At 36.3% G+C, this 27,588-nt stretch overlaps 1 protein-coding gene and 2 pseudogenes across 1 annotated transcript; 2 read left to right on the plus strand and 1 right to left on the minus strand.

Moving 5' to 3' along the window:
* The first annotated feature begins 3,980 nt into the window (after positions 1–3,980).
* Positions 3,981–7,795, plus strand: LOC131395440 (olfactory receptor 5L2-like; annotated as a pseudogene).
* A 6,403-nt stretch (positions 7,796–14,198) lies between these two features.
* Positions 14,199–15,132, plus strand: LOC131395803 (olfactory receptor 5I1-like). Its single transcript, XM_058527624.1, is given in 2 exon segments — positions 14,199–14,504; positions 14,506–15,132. Coding segments are annotated over 2 exon segments (933 nt in total).
* Positions 15,133–18,041: 2,909 nt separating this feature from the next.
* On the minus strand, positions 18,042–23,910 carry LOC131395441 (olfactory receptor 5W2-like; annotated as a pseudogene).
* Positions 23,911–27,588: the final 3,678 nt, after the last annotated feature.

Below are 27,588 nucleotides of genomic sequence, written 5' to 3' on the forward strand. Positions count from 1 at the left end.
TGGTCCCGTAAAGTTAGTACCATATAGCCTAGGCGTGTAGTAGGCTATACCATCTAAGTTTGTTTAAGTACACTCTATAGTGTTTGCACAATGATGAAATCACCTAATGACACATCTCTCAGAACTTACTCCCATTGTTAAGTGACACATGACCATATAGAAAGTCAACTGCAATTGTTAAAATAGGCAAAATATTTGAATAGACATTTCAACAAAGAAGATACAATCTGAAAGGAATATTATGAGATGGGAAGAGGTAGAAAGACATGCTATGAGTTTAAGGTGCCTTGTTTGAGGAATGAAAACATCAAAGACAGGGCCGGCCCCGTGGCTCAGCGGTTAAGTGCGCGCGCCCCGCTGCTGGCGGCCCGGGCCCGGATCCCGGGCGCGTACTGACGCACCGCTTCTCTGGCCATGCTGAGCAACTAGAAGGATGTGCAACTATGACATACAACTATCTACCGGGGCTTTGGGGGAAAAATAAATAAATAAAATTAAAAAAAAAAAAAAACAAACAAACATCAAAGACAGCCTTAAGAACAGCAATATTCCAAGTTATTCCTTGTTTTTAACCCACAGGTTTTTATTCATGGGATTAATACACCAAATATGAGTTGGTGAGAGCTTTTCTTTTCTTTTGTTAATTGTGAAAGATGATGTGGCAATGGAGAACCAGAATGTCTCCTCAGCCTTGGATGCAGTCTCTCGCACATCAATTTTAGGAACATATTATATGGTGGTTGATAAGATAAACATTGATTTACTTGAAATTACTTTTCCTTTAAAGGTCTTTGTGTATACCCAGTGATACACAGAGACAAGGAGAACACTGCGCCTAGACTGATGTTATAAAGTCAGAAGAAGAACACACCTAGCAAAGATCATTGAAATGATCCCATTTGATGGCTTCCAGCACTGGACACGCATTAGGGAAATACAGCCTAAGAGCTGGCTCCGGGTCTGTTCTTTTCCCCATTCAGTCGTTTAAGCGGGAAAACTGGAGAGCAGCCTGGGGCCGTCTCCTGCCATTTACTGTGACTTTGTCCAAGTTACAGCTCAGTGTCTGTGCCGCCATCACCTCCTTTTAAACTAAGCATTAAAGCAGATATGTTTTCTTGGCTGGTTATTATGAAAATTAAAAAAGTTAACTTGTGTAATATTTAGAATAGGTTGTAACACATAAGAAGTGTCCAATAAGTATAAACTATTATATAGTTTTCTGACCAGGTTTCTTTTCTTCCTAGTGTCTGAAGGAATTCTGGTGTGGCTGTAGTCACTGTGCCTTGCAAGAATTTAGGGGATTTTGTAATATTAAAGAAAGGGAGAAGTCATAAGAAACAGTCACGATATTTCAGAATGGCAGTATGAGACGAGACCCTCACATATGACACCAGGATGTAGTATCATAATGCACTACGACATCGGGAAGAAGGCATTTTTGGTTTTTTTGTTTGTTTATTTTGTTTTTGTGAGGAAGATCAGCCCTGAGCTAACATCCATGCCAATCCTCCTCTTTTAACTGAGGAAGACCGGCCCTGAGCTAACATCTATTGCCAATCCTCCTCCTTTGTTTCCCTTTTTCTCCCCAAAGCCCCAGTAGATAGTTGTATGTCATAGCTGCACATCCTTCTAGTTGCTGTATGTGAGACGCCGCCTCAGCATGGCCGGACAAGCAGCGTGTCGGTGCGTGCCCAGGATCTGAACCCAGGCCGCCAGTAGCGGAGCGGGCACACTTAACTGCTAAGCCACGGAGCGGCCCCAGGCATGTTTGGTTTTAAACAATTGTTTCACAAATTAGGGTATTCAAAAAAGTTCCTGACGACATTCCATGGGGAGTAGTATCTGTGTCTTATATCACATGCAGTATTTATTTAATTTTAACTTATTTTTATATGATAGAGATTAATAATTGACTTAGACCTTGAGGGACTCGTTCCCCAATAGCTTAAATGACAGTATAAATCCCTCCCTGTTACTATACACATCCTAACGTCTTCAGCACCAGGGAGGAATTCTCTCGGGTATGTTAGGCAGAACTAGGCCCTGGTTACATGAAAATGAAAATGAATATATTATCCCAGCAAACAATTATTTTAAAGATATGTCTACCTCATCTTCCAATTAGAGAATGTTTTTAACAGAACCCATATTTCTGTTCATTTATTATTTAAAATGCTTTTGTCTTTTAGTATCGAGAAACATTTGATGGTGCAACTAGCAAAATGTCCTCTATAACATCAAATATTGATGTGTATGAAATACAGAATAAACAAAATGATAGTGTATGTGTCTCTCTTCTTCTCTTTCTCCCATTTTCCACACCAATTTTTGTCATGGAATCTAGAATTTATGGCTGTGGAGGAGCTCCCTCATTGTCACCCTAATTCTGAGAGTTGAGTCAAGATGCCTCCGAGCTGGTCGTGGGGAGTCAGGACATGTGGACTATCTCTGCTCAGTACATGAGGTGAATTCTTTTGGGTTTACCATAAACTAGTTTCTTATTATCAGCTGAGAACACAAGGAAGAAAATTTTCCAGGTAGATCTTTCTGTTTTAACTCTGAAGTAGGCAAATAACTCAGTTTTTTTTCTTCGGCTAATGAGAAAACCATGACTTCAAGAAAATGATGTTTCCACTTCTTTAAAATTGATTCAAGACATGGAGAAAATATCAGATTATGTTTCCAGCCCAGAATCTCTTCACTCGCTTTCATTGCACGTGTGAATGTGAAAGCATGGGTATATTCCTCCTGCTGTCTAGGAAGGAGAGCAGAGAATAAAATTCCTCAATTTCCGTTTGTCTTTTCTCTAGACAAGCCTGAATGGTAGATCCCACTTACATGGAATATATAACATAACCACTTCCCCCACCAACAACTTGAGAGAACTTGGGAAAGTTTTCACTCACCTCCTTTTTAATGTGGAAAATGAATTTATCTTTCTAGGGTTGTAGCCAAATCAAAGTGATAACACACCATATGTCTATCATATGTGTGCATACCTCAACATATACATCTTCATTTACATCCCTTTTCTACCCTAGATATCATGTACCATAACTTAAAATTGCTCTATTTTTGACAATTAATTTTTCCCAGTGTTAATATTATAAACAATGTTTCAATGTAGCTTTGGACACAGTTTTTCACAATTTTATCAATGTAATTAAATATTTATTATAATGGCTTACTAAGAATAAAATCTCTCATAAAAAATATCACATAACTTTTACTGTTATCAGGGTTAAGACTTTGGATATATGTTGCCTAATTGCTTTCCAGAAAAGTGTATACAAGAGTTACATCTTTCTGAGTCATTATGAACATTGATCACTATCTTTGTAATGAACTAAATTAATTTGATGAGTAAAGATGATGGTTTTAGTATATATTTTAATTCTCTCTTTTTCATTCTGCATAATTCTAATTTAAAGAATTCTCGTGAGCCACAAATTTCAAAAAAATTGGTCACACTTTCCAACAAGAGAATTGTACAGGACCTCCTCACCTGCTGCAAATTTATGTTACTGTTAAATGAACTAAAAGAAAATAATGTACGTTGTATAGCATCACAATAGCTATTACCCTACTTGAACAGAACTTATTACATTTTTCAGGGAGCAGAGTTTATTGAACAGAACTTATTACATTTTTCAGGGAGCAGAGTTTATCTCCATGAGGCTTTAAAATCATTGAATCTATTTCAAATTCCAACAAAACATCTAATTTAATTAATCAGCAGTCAGGTAGAAAACAGTCGGGAATCATATAGGTTTCTGCTGATACTTAATTTTGACCAGTGGGATGCACTGAGACACCGAACATTTTGAATTATTTGACAATTGTGTTTTAAATACCCTGTGTTTCATATCAATGCTATATTTTTCAAAAGTTAATATATATGTGTTGTTTTCTCTCTTGTTCTCTTTTTAGAAGAAACACAAAACGTATCATTTGGTTTCCCATCCTGACATATGGTGGAAATGGGGGAGGAGAACTGTACCACTGTGACAGAGTTCATTCTTCTTGGATTATCAGATGCCCCTGAGCTGAGAGTCTTTGTCTCTCTTCTGTTCCTCCTCATCTATGCCGTCACGGTTTTGGGCAACTTGGGCATGATTGCACTGATTCAGGTCAGCTCTTGACTCCAGACTCCCGTGTACTTTTTCCTCGGCCACTTGTCCTTTGTGGATTTTTGCTGTTCCACACTCATCACACCAAAGATGCTGTCCAATATCTTAAACAAGGAAAAAGCCATTTCCTTCCTGGGATGCATGGTGCAATTCTACTTGTTTTGCACATGTGCAGTCACTGAGGTCTTCCTGCTGGCTGTGATGGCTTATGACCGCTTCTTGGCCATCTGCAGCCCACTGCTGTACATGGTCTCCATGTCCCGGAAACTTTGTATGGTGCTGGTTTCTGGCTGCTACCTCTGTGGAACTGTGTGTTCTCTGGTTCACTTCTGTTTAGCTCTTGAAATCCCGTCCTATAAGTCAAACGTAGTCAACCACTTCTTTTGTGATTTACCTCCTCTCTTTACTCTTGCTTGCTATGACATCTCTATTAATGAACTCAGGGTGTTCATTGTGGCCACTTTCAATGAGATTGTTACCATCATGATCATCCTCACCTCCTACTTGTTTATTCTCATCACCATCCTGAGGATACGCTCCGCAGAGCAAAGGTGTAAAGCCTTTTCTACCTGTGCCTCCCACCTCACAGCCATTGTTGTCTTGCAGGGAACAATACTTTTCATTTATTGCCGACCCAGTTTAGGCAACAGTGTGGATACTGACAAAGTGGCTTCGGTGTCCTACACTGTAGTGATTCCCATGTTGAACCCCCTGATCTATAGCCTGAGGAACAAGGACATGAAAGAAGCTCTCAAGAAAGTGTTGGGATCCAAATTGCCTTTTGAGGGCCGGCGCCATGGCTTAGTGGTTAAGTGCGCGCGCTCCGCTGCTGGCGGCCCGGGTTCGGATCCCGGGCGCGCACCGACGCACCGCTTCTCCGGCCATGCTGAGGCTGCGTCCCACATACAGCAACTAGAAGGATGGGCAGCTACGACGTACAACTATCTACTGGGGCTTTGGGGGAAAAAATAAATAAATAAATAAAATTATACAAATTGCCTTTTGAAAAGCTATTTTCTTAGCTAGACTCGGGGTTTCATTAGACACCTTTAACGAGGGGCTTGCTTTGGGTGGATGTGAATGAAAAGTAAAATAGGGAAGTATTTTTTGAGTTGGGGAACGATGCATGTTTTTTTGTTTTCCAGATGCTATCTTATTAAGACAAATATTATCCCCTTTATTGGAGAATTCAAGTGCATCTGTTACCTTTGCTGCTCTTCTCCAATCTCTAATTTCCTTGAATGGATTTTTGCAGTGATAGTGTTAGATTCAATTTCTTGGTTTGAGGTAACATCAATACATTTCCAACAAAGGGCACGTAAAGAGATATGCCTTTTCATCATCCTTAATGCATGCAACCATTCTTATTAAATTGACTTCATGTTTTTATGTGGAATGAGTATACATTTGTCTCATATTCTCTGTTTTTTCATGAAAATTTGAAGCAATTTCCTATGTGTTTATATGTATTACTGAGCATTATTTTATAGTTTTTTGGTTATTTTCTCTTTTATTTATATTTTTATTATTTTTTCAATTGTGAGGTAATAATTTTAAAACTTTAAAAACCTTCTCTTCTGCAAAATAGTGCTGATAATACTCTACTTTTCTAATACAATTTTCATGAAAATTAAATGATATATCTTAAGTTCTTAGCACTATACGCGGTATATGATAACTGATTAATAAATTATCAGTTTAATATAAATTATTGCTATTGTTGTTTTCACTTTTATCTTTTTTTCTCTATTTTACCTTAAGTCTTGATTAAACAAGTGGATCATATGTTCGATATCATGCCTTTGTTAAGTTTTCATGTCCTTGTTAACTTTTGGGGCTCTGTCTGGTGCTATTTTAAGCATTCTCTCTACTTTCTAAATCTGTTATATTTTAAACCAATTGTATTAGTTTTCCATGGGTTCTGAAAAAAAATTACTACAAATTTGGTGACAACACAATAGACCTTTATTCTCTTAAAGTTCTGGAGGCGAGCAATTTGAAATCAGTATCACTGGGCCAAAATCAAGGTGTCAGCAGGACCATACTCCCTCAGGAGGTTCTAGGGAACAAATCTTTCCTTGTCTTCCAGCTTCTGGTGGCTGCAGGCATTTCTTAACTTGTCATATTACTTCAGTCTTCAAGGATAGAGTCTTTAAACCTCTCTCCTCTCCATCTTGAATACATTTTGTGCGTGTGGGTGCATGTGTAAAATAATCTTCTCTCTCTCTTATAAGAACACTTGTGATGGCATTCAGAGCACACCCAGATAGTCCAAAATAATCTCCTCATCTCAAAATCCTTAACCTAATTACATCTGTAAGCAACTTTTTCCAAATAAGATGACATTTACAGGTTCCAGGGCTTAGAATCTGATATATATATAAGGGTCCATTTTCAAGTTTAACATACCCATCTTATTAAGGTCAAATCATAATTTGCCTTTCCCATGTTCCTACAATGTTAATACTTCATTTGTTTTCTTACTTACTGAAGATTTCAATTCATATTTGTTATTGTTGCTATTTTTACCAGAGTCACTTATTTAAATGCAACACAGGTCCTTGTTGCTTTAGTGAAGTAGGAAGAATGCTTGACTTGAGATTAAACACCTGGGTCCAGGTTCGGATCCACATGAGATATTTTGAGGAAGACACTTCAACTTGCTTGACCTCAATTCTCTCAAATATAAACTGGGGTTAAGCACCCAGCCTTAGAGAATTATTGTTGGACTTAAACATGAGAATAAAAGTGTAAGGACCTGTCCCCTAAAATGCACTCTTATTAGTGATTCTTACAAAGAAATCTTTGAGGGTAAGGACCATTTATAAATATTCTAGTACCCCTGGTGAAGACAGCTACTCATTATTTCCTTAAATAAATGAATAAGTAATGACTAGAAGAACGGAGTTATATTGTGCTTATGATGAAAACATGGCTCTGTATTGGTTTTCAAATGTTTTAAATGGAGTGAGATTTCCCATGTCACCCATGATTCTTTGCATTTTAAGATGAAGGTAAGAGAAACATCTTTCACCTTTGGTCCTCCAATTAGAACAGGATTTCTCAACTTTAGCACTATTGACATTTTGAGCCAGACAATTCTGTGCTGTGGGTGTCTGTCCTGTGCATTATGGAATGTTTACATCCCTGACCTCTATCCATTGGTTGTCAGGCCCACCCTCCACACACATATGTGATGAAGAAAAATGTCCCCAGAGAGTGTCAAATCTCCCCTAGGGAGCAAAATCACCTGAGTTGGAAGTCATTGGACTAGAGAAGAGTATGCTAAAGCTCTAGTCTCTTCAGAGGAAGCTTTAATATTAAAGTTTCTTGTGTTTAAGAAACCTTTTCAGCTACCCAGGTGCTTACATTTTAGTCAGTTACTAATTTGATCTCTCTCTGGAATCTAAAATGTCCCTTTCAGAGACCTTGGATGTTAGGGCTTCAGGGACACAGAGTTACCCTCACTTTAGCATTGATAACTGTCTATCTCCATCTCCTACTAAGATAGAGACACACTTTAATATCTAAAGATTGATTGTTTTGTTTTATTAGCAAAAAGGACGTATGCTTGACATTCAGCTTCACAAAAACTTGAAATATCAGATTTCTCTTTTCCTTCTGATTTTACTTCATAGGTAACACCCCCAGTTGTCTGGGAATAATTGAGGTGTGCTGAGTTCTCCTCAAACATGTCTGAAAAGCAACCACATAAAAGTGTCTTTTGCATTTCTTTAAGTGGTTTTATTTTACATGTTATCTCATCACTCCTTTAATTTTAAACTATAGGGTTCGATATGTTTTTCTCATTCTCTTACTGTTAACATCTAAATTTTCTGATGGGGACCCAGCCTTTCCTATTATTAGTGGGTCTTTGTCTTTGCACCTAATGGGATCTGGAGAAGTCTTCATGGCTAGTCATCAAGAGACCCAGTGATTTGTTTCTGGGTGGACACTAGTAAGCTAACGACTTAACTATGGAATTTTGCAGGAATTATTGGAAAAGAAGAGTTTCTTTTTGTTGAGATTAATCCTCTGGGCAAACAGAAGCTCTAAATTGCTCATATCTCCTTTTGCCAGGATATATATATATATATTTCCAGTATTATCTTTCTTCATTAGGCAACACATTCTCTATAAATCTCATTTCCAAGTCTCCAATCATGTCATGAACTTTCCAATCTCCATGTAATTGCTTATTTTGTTTCCTCTACTGTCTCTCATTCACTATTCTCTCCTTGAAAAAATTGTTAATATCGAGTCCAAGTTATCCTCCTTTTCTCTGTTTTGTACCTAGAACACCACCTAGCAGAACATATTCACAGAGCAAATGTATTTACTGCATGAATACTCTCTGATCTATTCTTGTTTTGAATGGCTAGAATTTCATTTGAACATAAATGCATATATAGCACTTATCAGAGTCATTAACTTCATTCCTAATTGGTTTTCCATCTACATGTGGACTTTCAAGATCTTATCATTTTCAATATCTAGATAGATACAGTTTTGCCTCTTTCCAGTTTATTCCACATCCTATCCCATAGAACATTCTGATAATTGTTTGATAAATTGTTTTGAGCTGGCTAAATCAAATTAGATAGAAAATATCATAATCCAATTTTATATATAATAATCTATCATTTTGAGACCCAAATATATTTTTCTTTAAGACATTCTTAGAATGCAAAAAAAGCACATTACATCATTTCATTTTTGTTTAATTAGCTCCTCAGTAGAACTGTTTAATTGCTCACATATGTTTTCCCACTGGGATTTGGATGTCAGAGTGTGTGTGTTCCTGGGATCTGATGTGAGATCAGAATGCTAATCTCAAAAAACTCAAGGCAAAATATAAAAGATCTTGTGTTATCCTCAGGAACCACAGCTTTCCTAAAAGAGGCACAAATTTCTTCTATAAACACGGAAGGTATGGCCAAATGGATCGTGGAAAATGTCACAATAGGTCAATTTTTTAATCTTTAACTGCCAAAATTGATTTTTCCAGTGAAAAATGAACTGATGCTGAAAAAAGTGTAATAAGAAGGTAAGTAAAAGAAAGATTGTGATCTGGTAAATGTTCTTAACATAATCCTAGGATATTAGATCTGGATAGGATTTTAAGTGTTCATCCTCTTATAGTCACTAATTTTACACACAGGAAATTGATGTTTTGAGAATAAATATGGCTAGAATAACACTTTTTAAGTCCTCAGGGTATTTTCAACAAAAACAATAGCAACCACAAAAAAGCACATTTAACACAATATTCTTAAGACAATCCTCAGCATTATTGGGCTCTGATATGGAATATAAATATGAAGACAATTCTCATGATTTATTATTTCTTATTAAAAGTTGTGTAGATTTAGATATAAAATAAAGCTGACCCTATTTGTTTATTATGTTGTTTATTCTAACTTATGGTAATGCATTGGTATCAATAGTTATCAATACATAAGTAGAAGGCCTAGGGTGAGGTTATGGGGTTGGCTTTAAGGGAATAGAAAGCAAGTTACAAAAGTAATGACGAGGGCTCAATATAGAGAACTTACTGAAGGAATATAGAAGTTTGCTGAACTCTTTTGGAAATCTCCATTTTCGTTTTCACCTGCCAATTGCGTAGAAGAACAGATGATTTGGCTCTCTTTGGACTCCTCTTAATTTTTTGTTTCTTGTATTCTTTGCCCCTTCCATTGTTCCATTTGGCTTTTATATTTGATTTTTGAATCCTGTAAGTTTCTTTCAATCTTAAAGCATGTAAGATCATTACATGAAACTGAAAGATCATTACAAGTAAATATTCTCTATATAAATTGATTTCTTCATTGCCTTTAAATCTCTGATTTAAAATAAGGGGTTTAATGGAAAACAACTTCAGCAAAGAGGTGGTTCCTCATGGCTCATACCCCAAGCTTATTAAAGCATCGTCCCTTAAGATAAGCCTCTTCCTTTGATACCTACTTTTTAATAGCCGTTCTTCATAATTACCAAAGGAGAGAATGGCACGACAAAGAAATTTTGCATCCTCCCTTCTCTTAGTATCCACTGGATATAACTATATCTTTCCCTCGTCCTCACAGCAGTGGCCATTGCTCCACTCCTAGGTCAATTGGCAATCTTGTCTCTCAGGTTTGTAGACAGGTATAGATGGGCTGTCACTCAATGAGAGTTCATATGTTCTAAGGAGAAAACCACATGTGTTTGAGGAAGAGAGAACTCCAAAGAGTTGGCTAGTAGCTCAATGATGTTGTCTTTCTCCAATTAACCCTTTGTTTAGAGCAAAAAGGGAATCCTGGTTGATAATAAAATAAGGAATATTAATGTCTAGTAAAGCTCAAACTTGTCTTTATGATTGAATAATAACACAATATTTATCGAATGTTTACTATATGAAAAGCACTCTTCAAAATACTTTATGTAATAGCTCATTTAATCCTCATTATTTACCCTGCAGATAAGTGTTCCTATAATATGCAGTTTATATATCAAAAAATGAAACCATAGAGCTGAAGTCCTAAAAATATTAAGTGGTAGAGCCGGATTTAAACCCAGGCAGTCTGGGTCCAGGGTCCGTGCTTTTAATCACCATAACATGCTGTCTCTGCTACTGCATCAAAAGAAGTCAACCTGCTTCTTCTATTACATACTCTAAATGAAAACTTAAGTTAGTTTTAAACTAACATCCTTATATCAAATTTAGCACATTGAGATTTTGGAAAATAATGATATTGTTTGCTACAATCTTCTTCCTAAATTCCACCATCTCTGACACATTTGCATCTCTGGTAAGGTGATATTTATTGGAGAGTGCTCAAGCCCCATGATACAGATTTTCCAATCTCACCCTGGCCTTTTGATTGCAGAGCTATGCAACCCCAGATTAGTTAATTGGCCTGAAATCATCAAGTCCTTTTCAATATAATTGAGACATAGTAAATTCTTAACATATTTTAACAAGCTGTGATAATTAAATTAGATATGAAAATACTTTGAAAATTACAAAATGAAAATATATTAATGCCAGATATGCACATTTACCCAGAATTCACCTAATTTAGCTAGAAACAGAATAAAGGTAGAAACTAAACTTTGAGTAATAATATGAAATCTACAATAATTATTGTCTCTGTATGTCATCTTCTGTACCCAGGGAGTAACTACCCAGATAGTTACGCTCTGCTTATTAACTCTAAATTTATACAAATTTTGGTAGAGACATTTAGTTTTATTAAAAATCTGGAACAGATTGAGAAAAGAGCAGGGGGTAAGATTTTGGTGATGTTTTTAGATGAAGTTCTGAGAAGGAGGCCATGAGATAAAAATGGAAATATATGTCAAATCTAAAGGTATTTAAATGCCGAGCTTGTAGGGGACAGGGAATCATTTAAGGGTTTAAGCAAGAAAGAAACATAATACAAAATCTACCTCATACAGGTAACTCTTACAGAGGTTTATGGATATATTTTGTAGCATATTTGAAAGTAGAGTGGCAATTGACTGGAGGGAATGAGGCCAGTTAAGAGGTTCAACTGAGGAAAAGGATGGATGTCATTTGTCAGTAATGATAAAGAGGAAATTTTGGATATCTGCCACATTTCTAATATTGAATCAATGGTTCTTGGTTGGTTTTTAGCTAGGGGAGTTTTCTCATTTGGACAAAAAATGTAGGTGGTAGAGATGTATACCAAGATAGGGATCATAGATGGGCATAAATTCTAGAAAATGATAAGAATTAAATATTGTTTTAGGCATGCTGAAATGTACATGTGCCTATATGATAGCCAACTTTGAGTTGGACAGATGCTTTCAGAATGGGTATATGAAAATTATTACTTTATAGGTGGTATTTAAAAAAGGGCATATAATTAAGTAGGAAGAGTGTATATGGTGAGGAGAAAAGTAGGTCAAGTATAAAACCCTAGGAAAGTGCCACCATCTGTGAAGAAGGTTGAATAGGGGTGTATTGAGATTAGGAGTGAAATCGAGAGAGGTGTATAGAAGCCAAGAGAAGAGGGGATTTTACGAAGAATGGAGAGGTCAAAGCTATCACATGGAATAGAGAAAAAAAGTTCATTATATATTGAAAAATCTTCAGATGTGACAGTTAGGATGTAGTTTGGGATCTGGAACAAAAAGGGTTTTAGGTTGTGGGGACAAAAATCCTATCTCAGTAGACCGAAGTGAGAAAGTGGAAACCAGTGTAGATGCCTGTAAGCAAACATTGCAATGAAATGAAGGAAAACAAATAGAAGTAGATACAGGGTAATATTTTTAAAGTTGAAATTGACTTAAACTTTGTTGTGTGATGAAAGTTTAGGAGAGAAAGATTAGCAGTGACAGTATAAGTATCTTAATTGGCATAGATACTCAGAATTGGATGCACAATTAAAGAGATTAATCTCAGAGAGGAGGGGCATGTTTCCCCCAGAAAAGGAAGAGAAGGAGAGAGGGAGTCTGATGAATCCAAATGTTGATATGATGACTCAATGAGTAACTTGAAGATATACTTATTTGCTATTCTATATTATTCTCCACAAAATAGAAAATAGGAATTATTCTCTGGGAGTGAGAAGAAGATGGTAGAATGAGACCTAAAAATAATAGTGAAGGGTTGCAACAGCTAGTAAATGTGGGAAATAGCTGTTAGCAATATGAAGTATTAAAGAACAATTACAGATAGATAGATAGATAGATAGATAGATAGATAGATAGATGATAGATAGATAAGATGCATTACATACATATATCACTTAATTATGGCTTTTAGGCAAAGATAAAGTGAATGTGTCAATCATTTTACTTAATTCATGCATTAATTAATAAGTTATAAATGGTACAAAAGACAACTCAAGGAACCACAGCATCATAGGTCAGGAATTCACAAATAAATATACAGATAGATACAAAACTGACTTTTTCCACTGTGGGGAGGGAAATAAACTGTCTCTGCACTGGACAAAATGTGCATCTCTGTAGACAAGTATCACTTGCATTGCTATCAGTTGTCTACAAGGTACAGATTTGTAAAATAGAGCAAAGACAATGAAAGGCAGAGATAACTGAGAGAAGTAGGTAGGTGAGACTTTTTCAACATCTTTTATAATTTTTCACTACAGAGGGCATGGAAACTTTCCTGGATGTCATTATAATATTGCCTGGATTGAATTTAATAAATTTGTAAGCATGAAGATGTCTCTAGCTGTATTCCATATCTTGGATTCCAGATAAAATAAAATAGATGTCTGGATTGACTCAGAATTGCTATGTTGCCAACCTTAGAAAACTGAAGGAACAAGATGGTAGGGATATTGAGGCTGTAGAAGGAAATTCATTACCATCTATAATTTGATGAGAAAGGTACTATCATTCTCATATTATAGGCGATGAAGCTAAAACTCAGTGATAAATTAGCCTGCCCAAGGTTTCACAATCACTTAGTGAAGTAACTAGGCTTCAGTCACTTATATAACTAAATTAGAATCTTTTTTCTTTCTATTTTACCAGTGGATTTCAAACAACTCTAAGGAGCTCCTTGTTCCTCAGAGACAAAGCCACATCACAAGGTGAGAAATTCAAAACTTCTGCTCCTCTCTCTATACAAGGCTTCACCTGGAGCAGCAATGCTTTTATCTGTTGTGGATATAAACAAAAACAACACAAATGGGAACAGAGGCTATTTATTAAGAGTTTGCTATTTAGCACTTTGGGTGGCCACAATCACTTGACATTCGTGGAAGGTGGGAGAGTTGAAGAAAGTAAGAGTGAAGGCCGGTTTAGGTTCAGCAACTGGTTTGATGGTGGGGTCTTTTAATTTGAAAAGCAATAGCTTTAAGGAACAGAAGTGGTGAATTATCAATTCAATAAAAAAAAGTGAAAACCTACGCATTATAATACAATAACTGTAGATATGCCTAGGTGCTGTCAGGACACCCAAGTGGATTTAGAAGTACTGTTTTACTTATTTTGATCATTTTATTTTTTATTTTTTTGTTAATGTTGAAGTTATTATTAATATCGCCATCATTACTCTGTCACAACTTCAGAAATCCAGGACGGCCGAAGGGAATGGAGTTGAAGAATGGCACTGTGAAGACTGAGTTCTTTCTCTTGGGATTTAGTGACCATCCAGAACTTCAGAGGGTTCTTTTTGCTGTGTTTTTTTCCATCTATTCTCTTACCCTTGTGGGGAACCTTGGGATGATTTTGTTAATCACAATCAGTTCCCACTTGCACATCCCTATGTACTTTTTCCTCTGCATATTGTCCTTCATAGATGCATGCTCCTCTTCTGTCATTGCCCCCAAATTACTTGTGGACTTGGTTTCCAAGAAGAAGACCATTTCTTACAATGGCTGTGCTGCACAGTTATATTTTTTTCTGCTCTTTGATTGACACAGAATCTTTCCTCTTGGCTGCCATGGCTTATGACCGGTACATAGCAATCTGCAACCCACTGCTTTATACTGTTGTTATGTCCAAGAGGATTTGCTGCCAGCTTGCAGTTGGAGCATTTTTGGGGGGCACTATGAGCTCAATTATTCACACCACTAATACCTTCCATCTGTCTTTCTGCTCCAAAGAAATTAACCATTTCTTTTGTGATGTCTCCCCACTCTTCTCTCTGTCCTGCACTGACACTTACATGCATGACATTATTCTGGTGGTCTTTGCTAGTTTGGTGGAGGTCATCTGCCTTCTAACAGTTCTTCTCTCGTATGTCTGCATCATAGCAGCTATTCTTAAAACAGGTTCTGCTGAGGGAAGAAGAAAAGGGTTCTCCACTTGTGCTTCCCACCTGACCGTGGTCACTATTTACCATGGTACCCTGATCTTCATTTATTTGCGCCCCAGCACTGATCATTCACTGGATATGGACAAAGTGACCTCTGTGTTCTATACATTGATCGAACCTATGTTGAACCCCCTAATTTATAGTCTAAGGAACAAAGATGTCAAAAATGCCTTTAGGAAAGTGATTAGCCGAAAATTGCTTTCTTAAGAAAGCATAAAACTGAGTTTGACAATATTTCAACCTGTTTCTTGACTTTTGGTTCTAACTGACAGAAAAGTCAGTTTAATATAGATGTTCCCCAATTCTGTGGGTAGTGAGGCCTCAACCACAGAATAGGGTCAAAGCCTAATCAGAGTCAGGCCCTCTCACATCACTTACATTATGTTTAATTCTTTAGCGTTTGAAAGTTAATATTTTTAACACACTCATTCATTGTTGGTGGAAGTGTAAATTGGTGTTGTCTATGGAGGATAATTTGCTGACATTTTCTATGGAGGATAATCCATCTAACATATGAAAATTAAATATGCATGCACCATTTTAACTAGTAATTCCACTTCTAGGAATTGAACTTATAAAAGTTCACCATTTTCAAAAGTATTCATTGCATCATAGTTTGTAGTAGCAAATGATTGAAAACAATCTCAATGTCTATTAATAAGATAGAGGTTAAAAAAATAAAGTTGATTTTTTTGGATATTTATTCCAGGAGTAGATTTACCCTGCATATAATGTTATAAACCTCATATTCTTACTCCTTTTCTCTCCCCATCCTAAATTTTTAACACAATTGCTCCCAATACTGGGTAAGCCATTGACATATTACAACCCTCATTCTGTGAAAGAAAGTAAATGCAATTCACTGAGACTCTTTTTCAATTAATTATTTCCATGTAAATATGTTCACTTTGTATCTTAGCTGCTCAAATTGTACTCACTCTAAAAAACCTTCCTTAAGTATTAACTCCTATATGATTTTTCTGACACTCTCTTCAATTACAGACGACAACTCAAGTTGTAAACCTCACTAGAATCTTAAACGAACGTTCTTCTTTTATGACTCAGCATTTTCTGTCTAATCAGATAGTTACTGTGTCTGTTCTACCTCTCTACTAGACTTAGTCATTAACTATTATTCTTTATGGATCCCTTGCCTCCCTATCACATTATCTTCCCCAGTGTAGATACTGAGTAAATTTTTATGAAATAAACATGAATAAATTTACCATGAATTATTTATAATTTAGATTATATGCTTATTTTAGGCAGAAACTATGTATTTCCCTCGCAGTTTTTTTTTGGTTCATTCTCCATTGTATGAATAACAAATAAATTATTGACATTGTGAAAGAAAATGTTTATGAGATAATGAAATATTTTTTCTAACTCTGTGCAATTCATAATGCAAGAAAAATAACCTATTGAATGTTGCATGTTTTTAATATGTTCTTTCATTCCTGTGATGTTTTGACTGCATAACACTCAGCCCATTTTATATACTTAAGAGATATATAAAATTAAAGAAGAGGAACTAAATGAAAAACCTTGTATAGCCCATTGCTCTCTTTGTCCAGGAACCAACTTGAAATTGTGCTATGTTTTTCACAATTCGATTAATTACTAATTGATTACAGCCTGAACAACATATGCAATTAACTTAATGAGGTTTTTGGAATAGATTACAGGATTACCTAACATCCAACCACTCAACAATGACCAGGATTAAAATTTTGTTTAGAATATGATTCTAGTTTATTTCACAGATATACAGAGAGCTAATATAAATCATTACAGATGGAATGCTAATAAAAAATCACTTTTCATGTTTTTTCCCAAGCAACATATATTTATGTTAATAACTCATTTACATCAATAATTCTTCCTTTACAACAAACTGTATCAATAGGGCATTTCACTGTTTTTTGTTTTGTTTTGTTTTGTTTTAACGAGCATAATGTTTTGAACACATCAGGGAGATAGAGACTTGTTTCCCAGTGGCCTTTGGAGAGGGTCCAGGGCCTTTACCCACAACTTCAATTCATGCAGTTTCTGTACCGTTGTCAATAGCAACATATCTGTTCTCCAGGGTGAGGGCAAGAAGGGGAATCCACAGGCAGAAGTGAAGTCTGTGGGGTGCAATATAAAACTAGAGCTGCTGATCCGGGGGATGTCTGCTAATATAATTGAGGCCGAAGGTTGAGGAATAATCTGAGAATATTTTTACATCAAATAATTCATGTCCGAGATTCTCATTTCAGCCTAGGCCAAAAGACAAGTGCAGATAGATTTCACCTGAAATGAACATATCTGAGTAAAATTAAAGAAGGGAGTTCTTTTTTTGGTAAATTTACGAAGGTTCGTTTTTGCATCAGTTTTTCAGGCTACACTCATTCATTGACTCAATAAATATTTTTGAATGGTGTTCTGAAGCTGAACATTATAAATAGCGAAGCAGAAGAAATGGTGAACAAGACAGGCAAGGGCTATGTCTTTACAGAACTTTTAGTCTAGGGAAGGGGATTTCTTTTATTCCTATTTATTCATTTGCCACTTATAAACTTCTACGTGTTATGATGGAATGTTTATAGGGTGATACTAGTACATAGGACTGATACAAACAAACGTAAATTAGCCCACTACCACCCCCTTCTGGCTGAGCAAGTTTATTAAGCTCATTGAAAAAATTGGAGCCTTAAGGAGGGTAAGTTGAATTGACATGAGGGTTGTAGTTTCTGTGTCCATTCTATCCCACTAGGGCATACCCATGAATATAGAATGGAAGTATAAAATGATCCTTTGCAAAACAGCAAAGTGAACCTATTAGTACTCTTTTTTTTCTTAAACCTCTATATATATCTTTTTTGAAGAAGATGACGAAGGTTGGCCCTGTGCTAACATCTGTTGCCAATCTTCCTCTTTTTCTTTTTTCTCCCCAAAGTCCCAGTGCATAGTTGTGTGTCATAGTTATAGAGTTGTAGCTCTTCTATGTGGGAAGCCGCCTCAGCATGGCTTGATGAGTAGTAAGTAGGTCTGCACCCAGGATCCAAACCAGTAAACCGCGGGCCGCTGAAGTGGAATGCACAAACTCAACTGCTATGCCACTAGGCTGGCCCCAGTACTCTTTCTTAGTTTTCAGAGAAGATTAAGGTAAATAACGACTGCTCCCTACACTCGATTTAGGCACATGATAACTAATAAACAATTTCTAGAAGGTGTATTAGTGAGACTATAGAAATGTATGTCCAAGTACCTGAACTTTAGCTCTCAGAATCTTTAAATAAACACTATTGGATGAAAACACAGTTTCACTCAGAACATACTTTAGTGTCAATTGCTTCTTTCAGGGCACCTTTCACATCCTTATTCCTTAAGCTGTAAATCAGTGGGTTTAACATAGGGATGACAACTGTGTACAAAACAGAGGCCATTTTGTCTGTGTCCATGGAGTAACTCGAACTGGGTCGGAAATACATGAACAGGAGTGTGCCATGAAATATAGCCACAGTCGTTAAGTGGAGGCACATGTGGAGAAGGCTTTGCGTCTGCCCTCAGCTGAGTTCATTCTAAGGATGGTGGTCATGATGTAGCTGTAGGAGAGGAGGACAGTGACAATGCTGGACCCCACAACACAGCCAATGAAAGTGAGCATCATCATTTCATTGATGGATGCATCTGAGGTGGACAGGGCTAGTAAGGCTGGGATGTCACAGAAAAAGTGATTGATGATATTGGAATTACAGAATGACAATCGAAATGTGCAACAGGTGTGAATTGCTGAATCTACCAAGCCGACAACGTAAACAAAGGCCACTAGCTGGGTACAGACTCTCCTGGACATGGCAATTGTATAAAGAAGTGGATTGCAAATGGCTACATAATGGTCATATGCCATGACAGCCAACATGAGACATTCCACATCTGCAAAGGCCCCAAAAGAATACATCTGAATGGCACATAAACTAAATGGAATTCTCTTTTGCTCAAATAAGAAATCAGCCAGCATGTTGGGAGAGACAGTGGAGGAGTAGCAGACATCACAGAATGACAGATTGCTCAGGAAATAATACATGGGCGTGTGGAGTCTGGGCTCCATCTTGATCAGCAGGATCATCCCCAGATTGGCAATCACAGTGAGGCCATAAACCAGCAGAAAGAGCACAAAGAGCCCCTGCTGCACCTCCTGTCTGTCAGAAAGTCCCAGGAGCATGAAGTCAGTGAACACAGTGCAGTTCTCAACAGCCACCTCTCGGGTCTGGAAATCCCTGGTTGTCAGAAGGAAATGGAAGTGGAGGGTAACATCATCTTGCTATCTTAATAGTTAAACTGCTAGTTCTTTCTCTTTTTCAGTAACTAGAAAAAGAGATAAACAATGCTAAGTCTGCTTTAGGTAAACTGACTCTCCAGGAATTATATCCAATTTAATATAAATTAATAGAATGATAATGATAATAATATTGCCTACATTTGTAGAGCACTGTAGAGAGTTTGTAGGATAATTTCATCAAAATTAAATCATGTTGTTTCCATACCAACCTAAGTAGTATTTATGATCATTTTTACTACTTTTTTCTAATATTAAGATTTGACATCCTCAGAGTCCAGGCAACAGTTCTTGCAATTAGTTGTTCCCGATAGCTCATGTCTTCTCACAAGTTTGTTCTTTTTTTCAGTGTTGTAGGAATGTTGTTATATGCTGTAATAGAGGAGTATATTTAAGTGAGAGATTCAGGTAATGAATATATTCATGTGTTATTCCCCCGTAATACACTATTGTAGAATAGGCAGAGCTATGGCAGGTTCCTTGATGTAAAATGCCTCCACTTCTTTGTTAATCCCTCAGGTCTATAAAGTCTTAATAAACAAGGGATAGAGATAGTCTGTGATCAAGGACCCACTGGATATATTCACCAGCAGATCAGATGTCTAAAACACATGATATCGTGTGTCCACAGTCCCATGACATCAGTGAGAGTCATGTCTGAACTGTGCTCCCATCCCAACCCCTAGAAACTGTAATATTGTTTTATTGTTTTCTTTAATCCCTGTTTCTCTTGAGTATCTCTGAAATCTGCCTTCTGCTGGTTTAAAAGAGATGGTGGTCCTTGGGAAGCCAATTGAATTCTCTGTTCCACTGCTATATTTTACCTAAACCAATTATGTTGTATATAATGTCATACAGGACCTCCTCTGTTCCATGAGGATGTAAGAAAAGTAGAGTTAGGGGTAGATGAGGAACAGAAAAAGAATATATGAAGAATGATCTAGTGATTGATGTGCAGCTCTCCAAACCTTTGGCCTAAATTTGGTTAAATATCTGTCCCTGTAGATACAGCATTTAAAAAAAATGTTTTCCTTTAAAACTACAAATATTTTTAAAAATATATAAAAGAGCAGGGAAAGATTTAAAACAATAAAAAATGTCCAGCTACCTTCAGAAAGCACACTTGCATTTTATTATGTTCCCCAGCTGTTCTATGTATATGCGAATTTAAAATAAACAGATAAAGTAATTAAAATAAAAGTTGTAGAATATTTCATATCCTCCTTTTCTTTCATAATATGCTTACAGTCAAAAAAGGAGAAAAGAACTAAAGAAGTATAAAATATAAATCAGAGAAACAACAAAAAATATTAGTACCTGGCCCAGAACTACTGACTCCTCTGTTGCCTGCAGTTCTGTCTACAGGAGGTTCAGCATCGTCTCCTGACTGACCTGGGTTATATAACCATGTTTGTGTTTGGTCCCTGGGTGTTGAACACTTGGTCACTTAGGAATAAGTGACAGATATGATAATATGGCTTATCATCTGATGTTTTGTATAGTTAGGGTGACTATGAAATAAATATAGAACATTTTAAAAAACTTTTCCTCTGTCTCTCTCTACCTTAATGCCCAATATTGCACTTATTTGCCAAGAGTAAAATCACTCCAATGATACATCTTATTTCTAGTTCACCAACTTGTTTACAAGTATTTTGATTCTATCAGTTACAAAACAAATACACACCCACACATGCTCATGCACTTACAGACACACAGACACAGACACTCTACATTAAACACCAAATAAAGATTTTTGTAAATAAAATTTTTTACAAAAATAAAGATCATCGTAAAAACAGCAAAAAACTGACCATATTCACACTGCCTAGGGATAACTTGATTTTTTTCCTATATTATTTGATTTTTAGTTTTTAAATAAAAATGATACCAGAACAAACATATATATATTCTGTATATGTATATACATTCTATTTATTCTGTATGTATATAGAATACATTCTCTGTTAATGGCCACTTGTTTTATATATAATTCTTCATATCATAAAAATTCTGATGTGAGTATAATGCTACCTAAATAATTTATCATAGCCAGGTGTTTCTTTAAAATGAATTCTAACAAATGGCCTTTAGGATCAAAGAGATTTGACTTGAAATAAAGACAATTTTGGCCTTTTTAACATTCTCAGGTGTTTTATATTATCTAATTATCACCACACATTATCATATGGTTTATATATTATCACAGGTGTTCTGAGTTGTCTCTAACAACCTCATACTATGAAACAGAAGTTGAAATGCAGTGGTGATAAGTAAACTTCTACAGTCCCATAGATGTTTCATTGAATGTACAGAAACTGCTCACAATAGTTTACTAAATACAGTGCGAAAAAACAATCTGTATTAAAAGATAACTCGCTTAAATATTCTCATTGAATGTTAAAGTGTGTTTATGCTAAAGTGAACATTTATGATTTCCTTCATTAAGTAGTAGATAATAACAACAAAAAACAAACACATAGAGACAGAGATTGGGATTGGTGGTTACCAGAGGGGAAAGGGGGAGGGAGGAGGGCGAAAGGGATAATTCGGCACATGTGTGTGGTGATAAGTTGTAATTAGTATTTGGGTGGTGAACATGATGTAATCTAGGCAGAAATAGAAGTATAATGATGTATACCTGAAATTTATACAATATTATAAACCAATGTTACTGCAATAAACAAAAACTTTAAAAAAAATTAATGAAATTATGACCCATGAGCTCCTAGATTTCTGAAAGAACTGAGAGACCATTCAATTCCCACTTCTAAACCAAGGCAGAATCTCAACAGTGATTGAGGGCAAAAGGGTTCTCACATAGGGAGTTAACCTGTTTTGTTTTTTTCAGCTGGGCATTTGAAAATAATGTTGGAGTGAAGAGAAAGTGATGTGGAGGGCAGCTCATTGCACAGTTCCAGGAACCAAATAGAAAATTAAGAAATTGCTGCCCTTTTATGTCGTACAACCTGGCAACTTTGGGGACAATCTCTGTGTTGTCCATTTATTGAGTAATATTTTATCATGTGTGTGAATTACTGCCCTACTCTTAGCAGAGCAGGTTGGGTGTGTTCTTTAAATGCCTACAGTTGATTAATATTCCAAGAAAATGTGTAAAAATCATGTACATTAAGCTGTACAACTTGAGTCTTAATGCAGTTAATTTATTGCCACAAATTCTGTAAATACAAAATTTGAGTAGAAAACAACAAAATAAGATGTGCAAGGCATGTGAGAGGTGATGCATTTAAATATTTCAGGTAGTTTCATATTGCTTCTGAAACCTCACCTGGAGTAAACAGAAACATAGATTTTGCAGTTATTTTTGTTTCCAAATAATGTGTTTGCCTAATTTGTTGTTATGGAATTTCCCCTTGCTTTCTATAAAGCTACATTACTCTTCAGGCAAAATGCAATGAAATTAGTAGATTTTTAATTTTTGGAAAAGTGATTTTAGTGACAATTGTTAATGCCTTTTCATAATGTGTTGCTGCTATTTGTGTGATGATTCCAATACTAAAATACAGAACGTCATCCTGTGGGAGATATTGTTGATGCAAATCTCAACCCACCTAAGTAATTGCCAATAGTTTTCCATCAGATAAACATAAGAAAATGATATCGTTGTGGTACCTAAGAGCTCTACTACCATTCTCTCCTTCTCTGGTGCATATTTGAAGGAGGCATATTTGTGGTGTCATCTTTGGTCACCTTCTTCTGATTCCTTTCCATGCTCATTTTCCCTCAGGTCTTCCCTGTCTCCAGGGATGCCAATTTCCTCAGGCTACAGTCTGTATAGGCAGGAGCCAGACTTTACCTTCATCAACATTGCAGCCCCTCCAGACCATGTAGTCTAACTCCCACTCCCCATTAAATCTGGAGCATTCGTAGCAATATATTGCTGAAAATTGGATAACCTAAATTACTTCCCAAGGGGTTTATGTGTTAATAGAATAGCTTTCTTTAATTATGGGCAAAAGATTCAACATAGAATTGAAGATATCAGAGACAATTGAGATTAAAAAAAAAAGAAATCGGTATCTAAATGACTTCCCTGGTTCCACTGGTGCCTCTAAACACAAAACTACATAGGCAACTATCTACTTATAAGCTCTTTCTTTCAGAACATAGTTGTATGGTCCTGAGTTATGGGCCATTATGAATGAGTTCAGAGCATGATAATGGTACTAAAGAAAACCAGGTTCACTAAACCTCCTTATTCCTGGAAACAACATTAGAAGTGCTCATGATTTGAATAAAACATCTTTGCTTTGGAGAACAAAGGCAGCAATGTTTAATAACAAAAAATATAATTATTATATGAAATATTCTATGAAAGCTGCACCATTTATTTTACAAAAATAAGCTGAACTTTAATATGAGGTATTACTAGAGATAAAAATTTATAATAATAAAAATCTGAAGTCTCTTATAAACTAATAGTGTATGAATTTTGCTTTTGGAAAACCTTTTCAATATACAATGCACATATACAAAATACTTAAATAAATATACAGCTAGATACATTTTCAAAAAAAATAAATACCCCTACGACCCAGACCAAGAAACAGAACGCTACCAGGATCATCAAAGCCTTCTACATGATCTCTCTTGTCACTAATATTTTGCCCTCAAGGAGTACTTACTTGCTTGACTGTTATCATGATAGATTAGTTTCTATTTTTTAATCACACAGAAGTGGATGAATACAGTATGCACTGTTTCATTCCACAGCACACTTGTGCAATCCATCCATGTTGGATGGGTGCAACTGCAGCACATTCAATCTCACTGTTGTATAGTATTCTTTCATTCAAATATATCATTATTTGTTTATCTACTTTCATGTTGATAGGCCGTGGTTTTTCCTTTTTCTATTAACAATAATGTTAATGTGAACATTCTTGTGCATGTGTTTGGTAGAGATAGACACTCATTTATCTGGCATATAAAATCAGGAGTTGAAATTATGTTGAGTGTGAGTGTATACAACATTTAGATTTAGGAAATATTGTCATACAGTTTGCTGTGAAGTATGCCAATCCACAGTTTCAGTATGTGAGTCTTCTGGCATTTAAACATCCTCACCAATACTTAATGTTGTCTTTCATTTCAATTTTAGCTGTTACATAGAGCATTTTATTTCCCTGATGACTAATAAAATTGGATATCCACTTTTATGCGGATTCTCTTAATGTCAAAATGCAGAATAGAAAACCAGTTAAATGAGTTCAGCTTGATGGTTTTGAGGGTCCCGCAACTTGTGCTATCAAGGTATCTACTATCATTGCTACCTCCATTTAGGTCAAATGGCCTAGAGATGTAATATTTTCCATTGATATGAATATATTCCCACCCATCTGCTATTTTTTAATCACCCCAAATAGAATTGAGTAGTATATGCATTGATAGACATATTAATATAGATATAGAATGTGATAGCTGAATGTTTAATAAAGAATATTCAGTTTAAGCCCTCCTTTTGACAAAGTGGAAAATGAGGCCCAAAGAGGAAAAGTGACTTGTTGAAAGTCACAGTCATAGTGAGTTAAGAGCAGTGATTCAGATCCGGTTTTGTTGTCATTGCTTCTCCATTTCATAGCATGTTTCTAGAGAAGTTTTCAAGCTAGGTTAAATTTGCTGCCTCATAAGAAAGAGCCACACATTTATGGATATAGTGAGAATTATTTGTGTTTTATTTTTTTTATTTTTTTATTTTTTGTGAGGAGGATCGGCCCTGAGCTAACATCTGCCAATCCTCCTCTTTTTGTTGAGGAAGACTGGCCCTGGGCTAACATCCATGCCCATCTTCCTCCACTTTATATGGGACGCCGCCACAGCATGGCTTGCCAAGCGATGCGTCTGTCGGTGCACGCCCGGGATCCGAACCGGTGAATTCCGGGCAGCTGCAGCGGACGGCCCGCACTTAACCGCTTGCGCCACGGGGCAGGCCCCTATTTGTGTTTTATTTTAAAAATTTTGCTAACCAGCTTTTCACCAGTATGGAGCTAATTGCTTGTATCATTATACATAGATCCAAATTGTCATCACTGGTTGTGTTTAGCTTTAGGCATACCAATGCCTGAGCATAAATAAAGAACTATGAAAAAAAATTGATCTATAGCACTGCCTCATTACACAAATTGCTGAAGGAAGCTATGCACTGGGAACAAGAGATGGGAAATGGAATCTACAAATGGTGGGATGATAGTTTGGTCAGTGGCTAGGGCCTTATCTATAGAGAATGTATGGCTGTAAAGTCTAGAGAAAGTGTGAAATCCGAGGTGAGTTGAGTAGTGATACAGAGGATAAACTAGTGAGGAAAGTCTTCCGATAGTGAAACTATATTCTGGGTTATAAATTGAAATCACAGTTCCCTTTACTGCAGTGAAAACTATCTTTAAAAATAGATTTTTGTCCATGCAGATCAGTGGTGAGGTAGGGCTCTGGCCAATGTGGGCTTTCAATAGAGAAAAATGGAATGGCAGCCTGAGGGTGATGAGAACCAAATGCTTCTTCCAAAATACTGAGAAGGTAATATTCTCCAAGGCGCATGAGTTCATCACAACACATGGATATTGGTTTCTTTGCACCTAGGTGTACCATTTCAGCCATGGCCTTGGGATAGTGTCCCATAGAATAAAATAAAATGGGGTACTCTGGGGTTAATTATCTAAAATCATTTTTTGGCAATGTGGGGCCCAGGACTGAGATCAGTAGAGCAGTTTCAGGCATTTGAGCTTGGACATGGGAATGGTACAGCCAGCTTAGGGAGCCATGAAGAAACCTCTACTCAGCTCTAACCAAGAGTGAAGGCAGGGTCGGGAAAAATAAGTCCTAAAGTCGCTGGGCAGAGAGCTCCAAACATGACCGGAGAATAGGATCTGCAAATGGAATCTGACAGATTGGGTGAGTAAGCTCTAAATTAGATAAAGATGGATCCTGGAGACTGCTTTTCATGGCCTGACGCCATGAATGGTACCCTCTTTTCTTTCAGCACTAGAGGTTTTGTCCCTGACAGGGAGTTAGTTGGCTAAGGTCATAGAGCTAACAAGTAAATGATATTACACAGATTTGAACTCGGGACTGTCTCACTTCAAAGTCTAGTTCTTATCGTAAACTCTCTCCCATCGTTACCACTTTCTTAAAATGATGGTAAAACAAATACAAAAAACCTGGTTTCCTGGCCATCTGTAAAGCCTATTATGTCAAAGTCTTTAAAGGAAAAGGTAAGAAGAAAAATAAAAGAATATCTTTTTTCCTTACACATTTATGTGAAGATGTCCAGTGAATCTAATTTTACATAACAAAATATATTTAATTTTTATAGATATGAAATATTTAATACATTTTTAATAAATGATATTGAATTGAGAAGAGGTTTGGACAGTGATTGAGAAGTCCTAGTATGTGATATATTCTATGAATAACAAATAAATTATTTGACATCATAGGGGCCGGCCCGGTGGCGCAAGCGGTTAAGTGCGCGCGCTCCGCTGTGGCGGCCCAGGGTTCGCTGGTTCGGATCCCGGGCGCGCACCGACGCACTGCTTGGTAAGCCATGCTGTGGCAGCGTCCCATATAAAGTGGAGGAAGATAGGCACCGATGTTAGCCCAGGGCCGTCTTCCTCAGCAAAAAAAGAGGAGGATTGGCGGATGTTAGCTCAGGGCTGATCTCCTCACAAAAAAAAAAAAAAAAAAAAAATTATTTGACATCATAAAAGAAAATATTTATGAGATAAAATATTTTTGTCTAAAACTCAATTCATAATGCAAGACAAATAACTTGTTGAAAATTGCATTTTTTAAATATGTTGTTTCGTTCCTATGATGTTTTGACTGCATAACACTCAGCATATTTTACACACTAAAAAGATATATAAAATTAGGGAAGAGGATCTAAATGAGAAATTTCGTATAACCCGTTACTTTTTCCTCCTAGGAACCAAAAAGAGTGTCTCCATGTTCCTTTCATGACAACTAGCTAAAATAAACTGAATACTCTTGGGAACCTGAAATTGTATTGTTTCCCACAACTGGATTAACTACTAATTGATTACAGTCTGAGCAACATGTGCGAATTAAATATGATTTTGGAATAGGTTACAGGATTACCTAACATCTAACCACTCAGCAATGACCACTATTAAAATTTTGTATTAAAAAAAAATTTTGTGTAGAATATGGTTCCAGTTTATTTCACAGATGCACAGAGAGCCAATATAAATCATTAGAAATGGAATACTAATGTAAACACAACTTTGGTTTTTGTATTTCTTTCTTATTAAACACATATTTAAGTCAATAACACTCTTTTCAACTTAAACTGTATCAATTGGCCA

This window comes from Diceros bicornis, chromosome 31, assembly GCF_020826845.1.
Source record: "Diceros bicornis minor isolate mBicDic1 chromosome 31, mDicBic1.mat.cur, whole genome shotgun sequence".
In the NCBI taxonomy this organism is placed as follows: domain Eukaryota; kingdom Metazoa; phylum Chordata; class Mammalia; order Perissodactyla; family Rhinocerotidae; genus Diceros; species Diceros bicornis.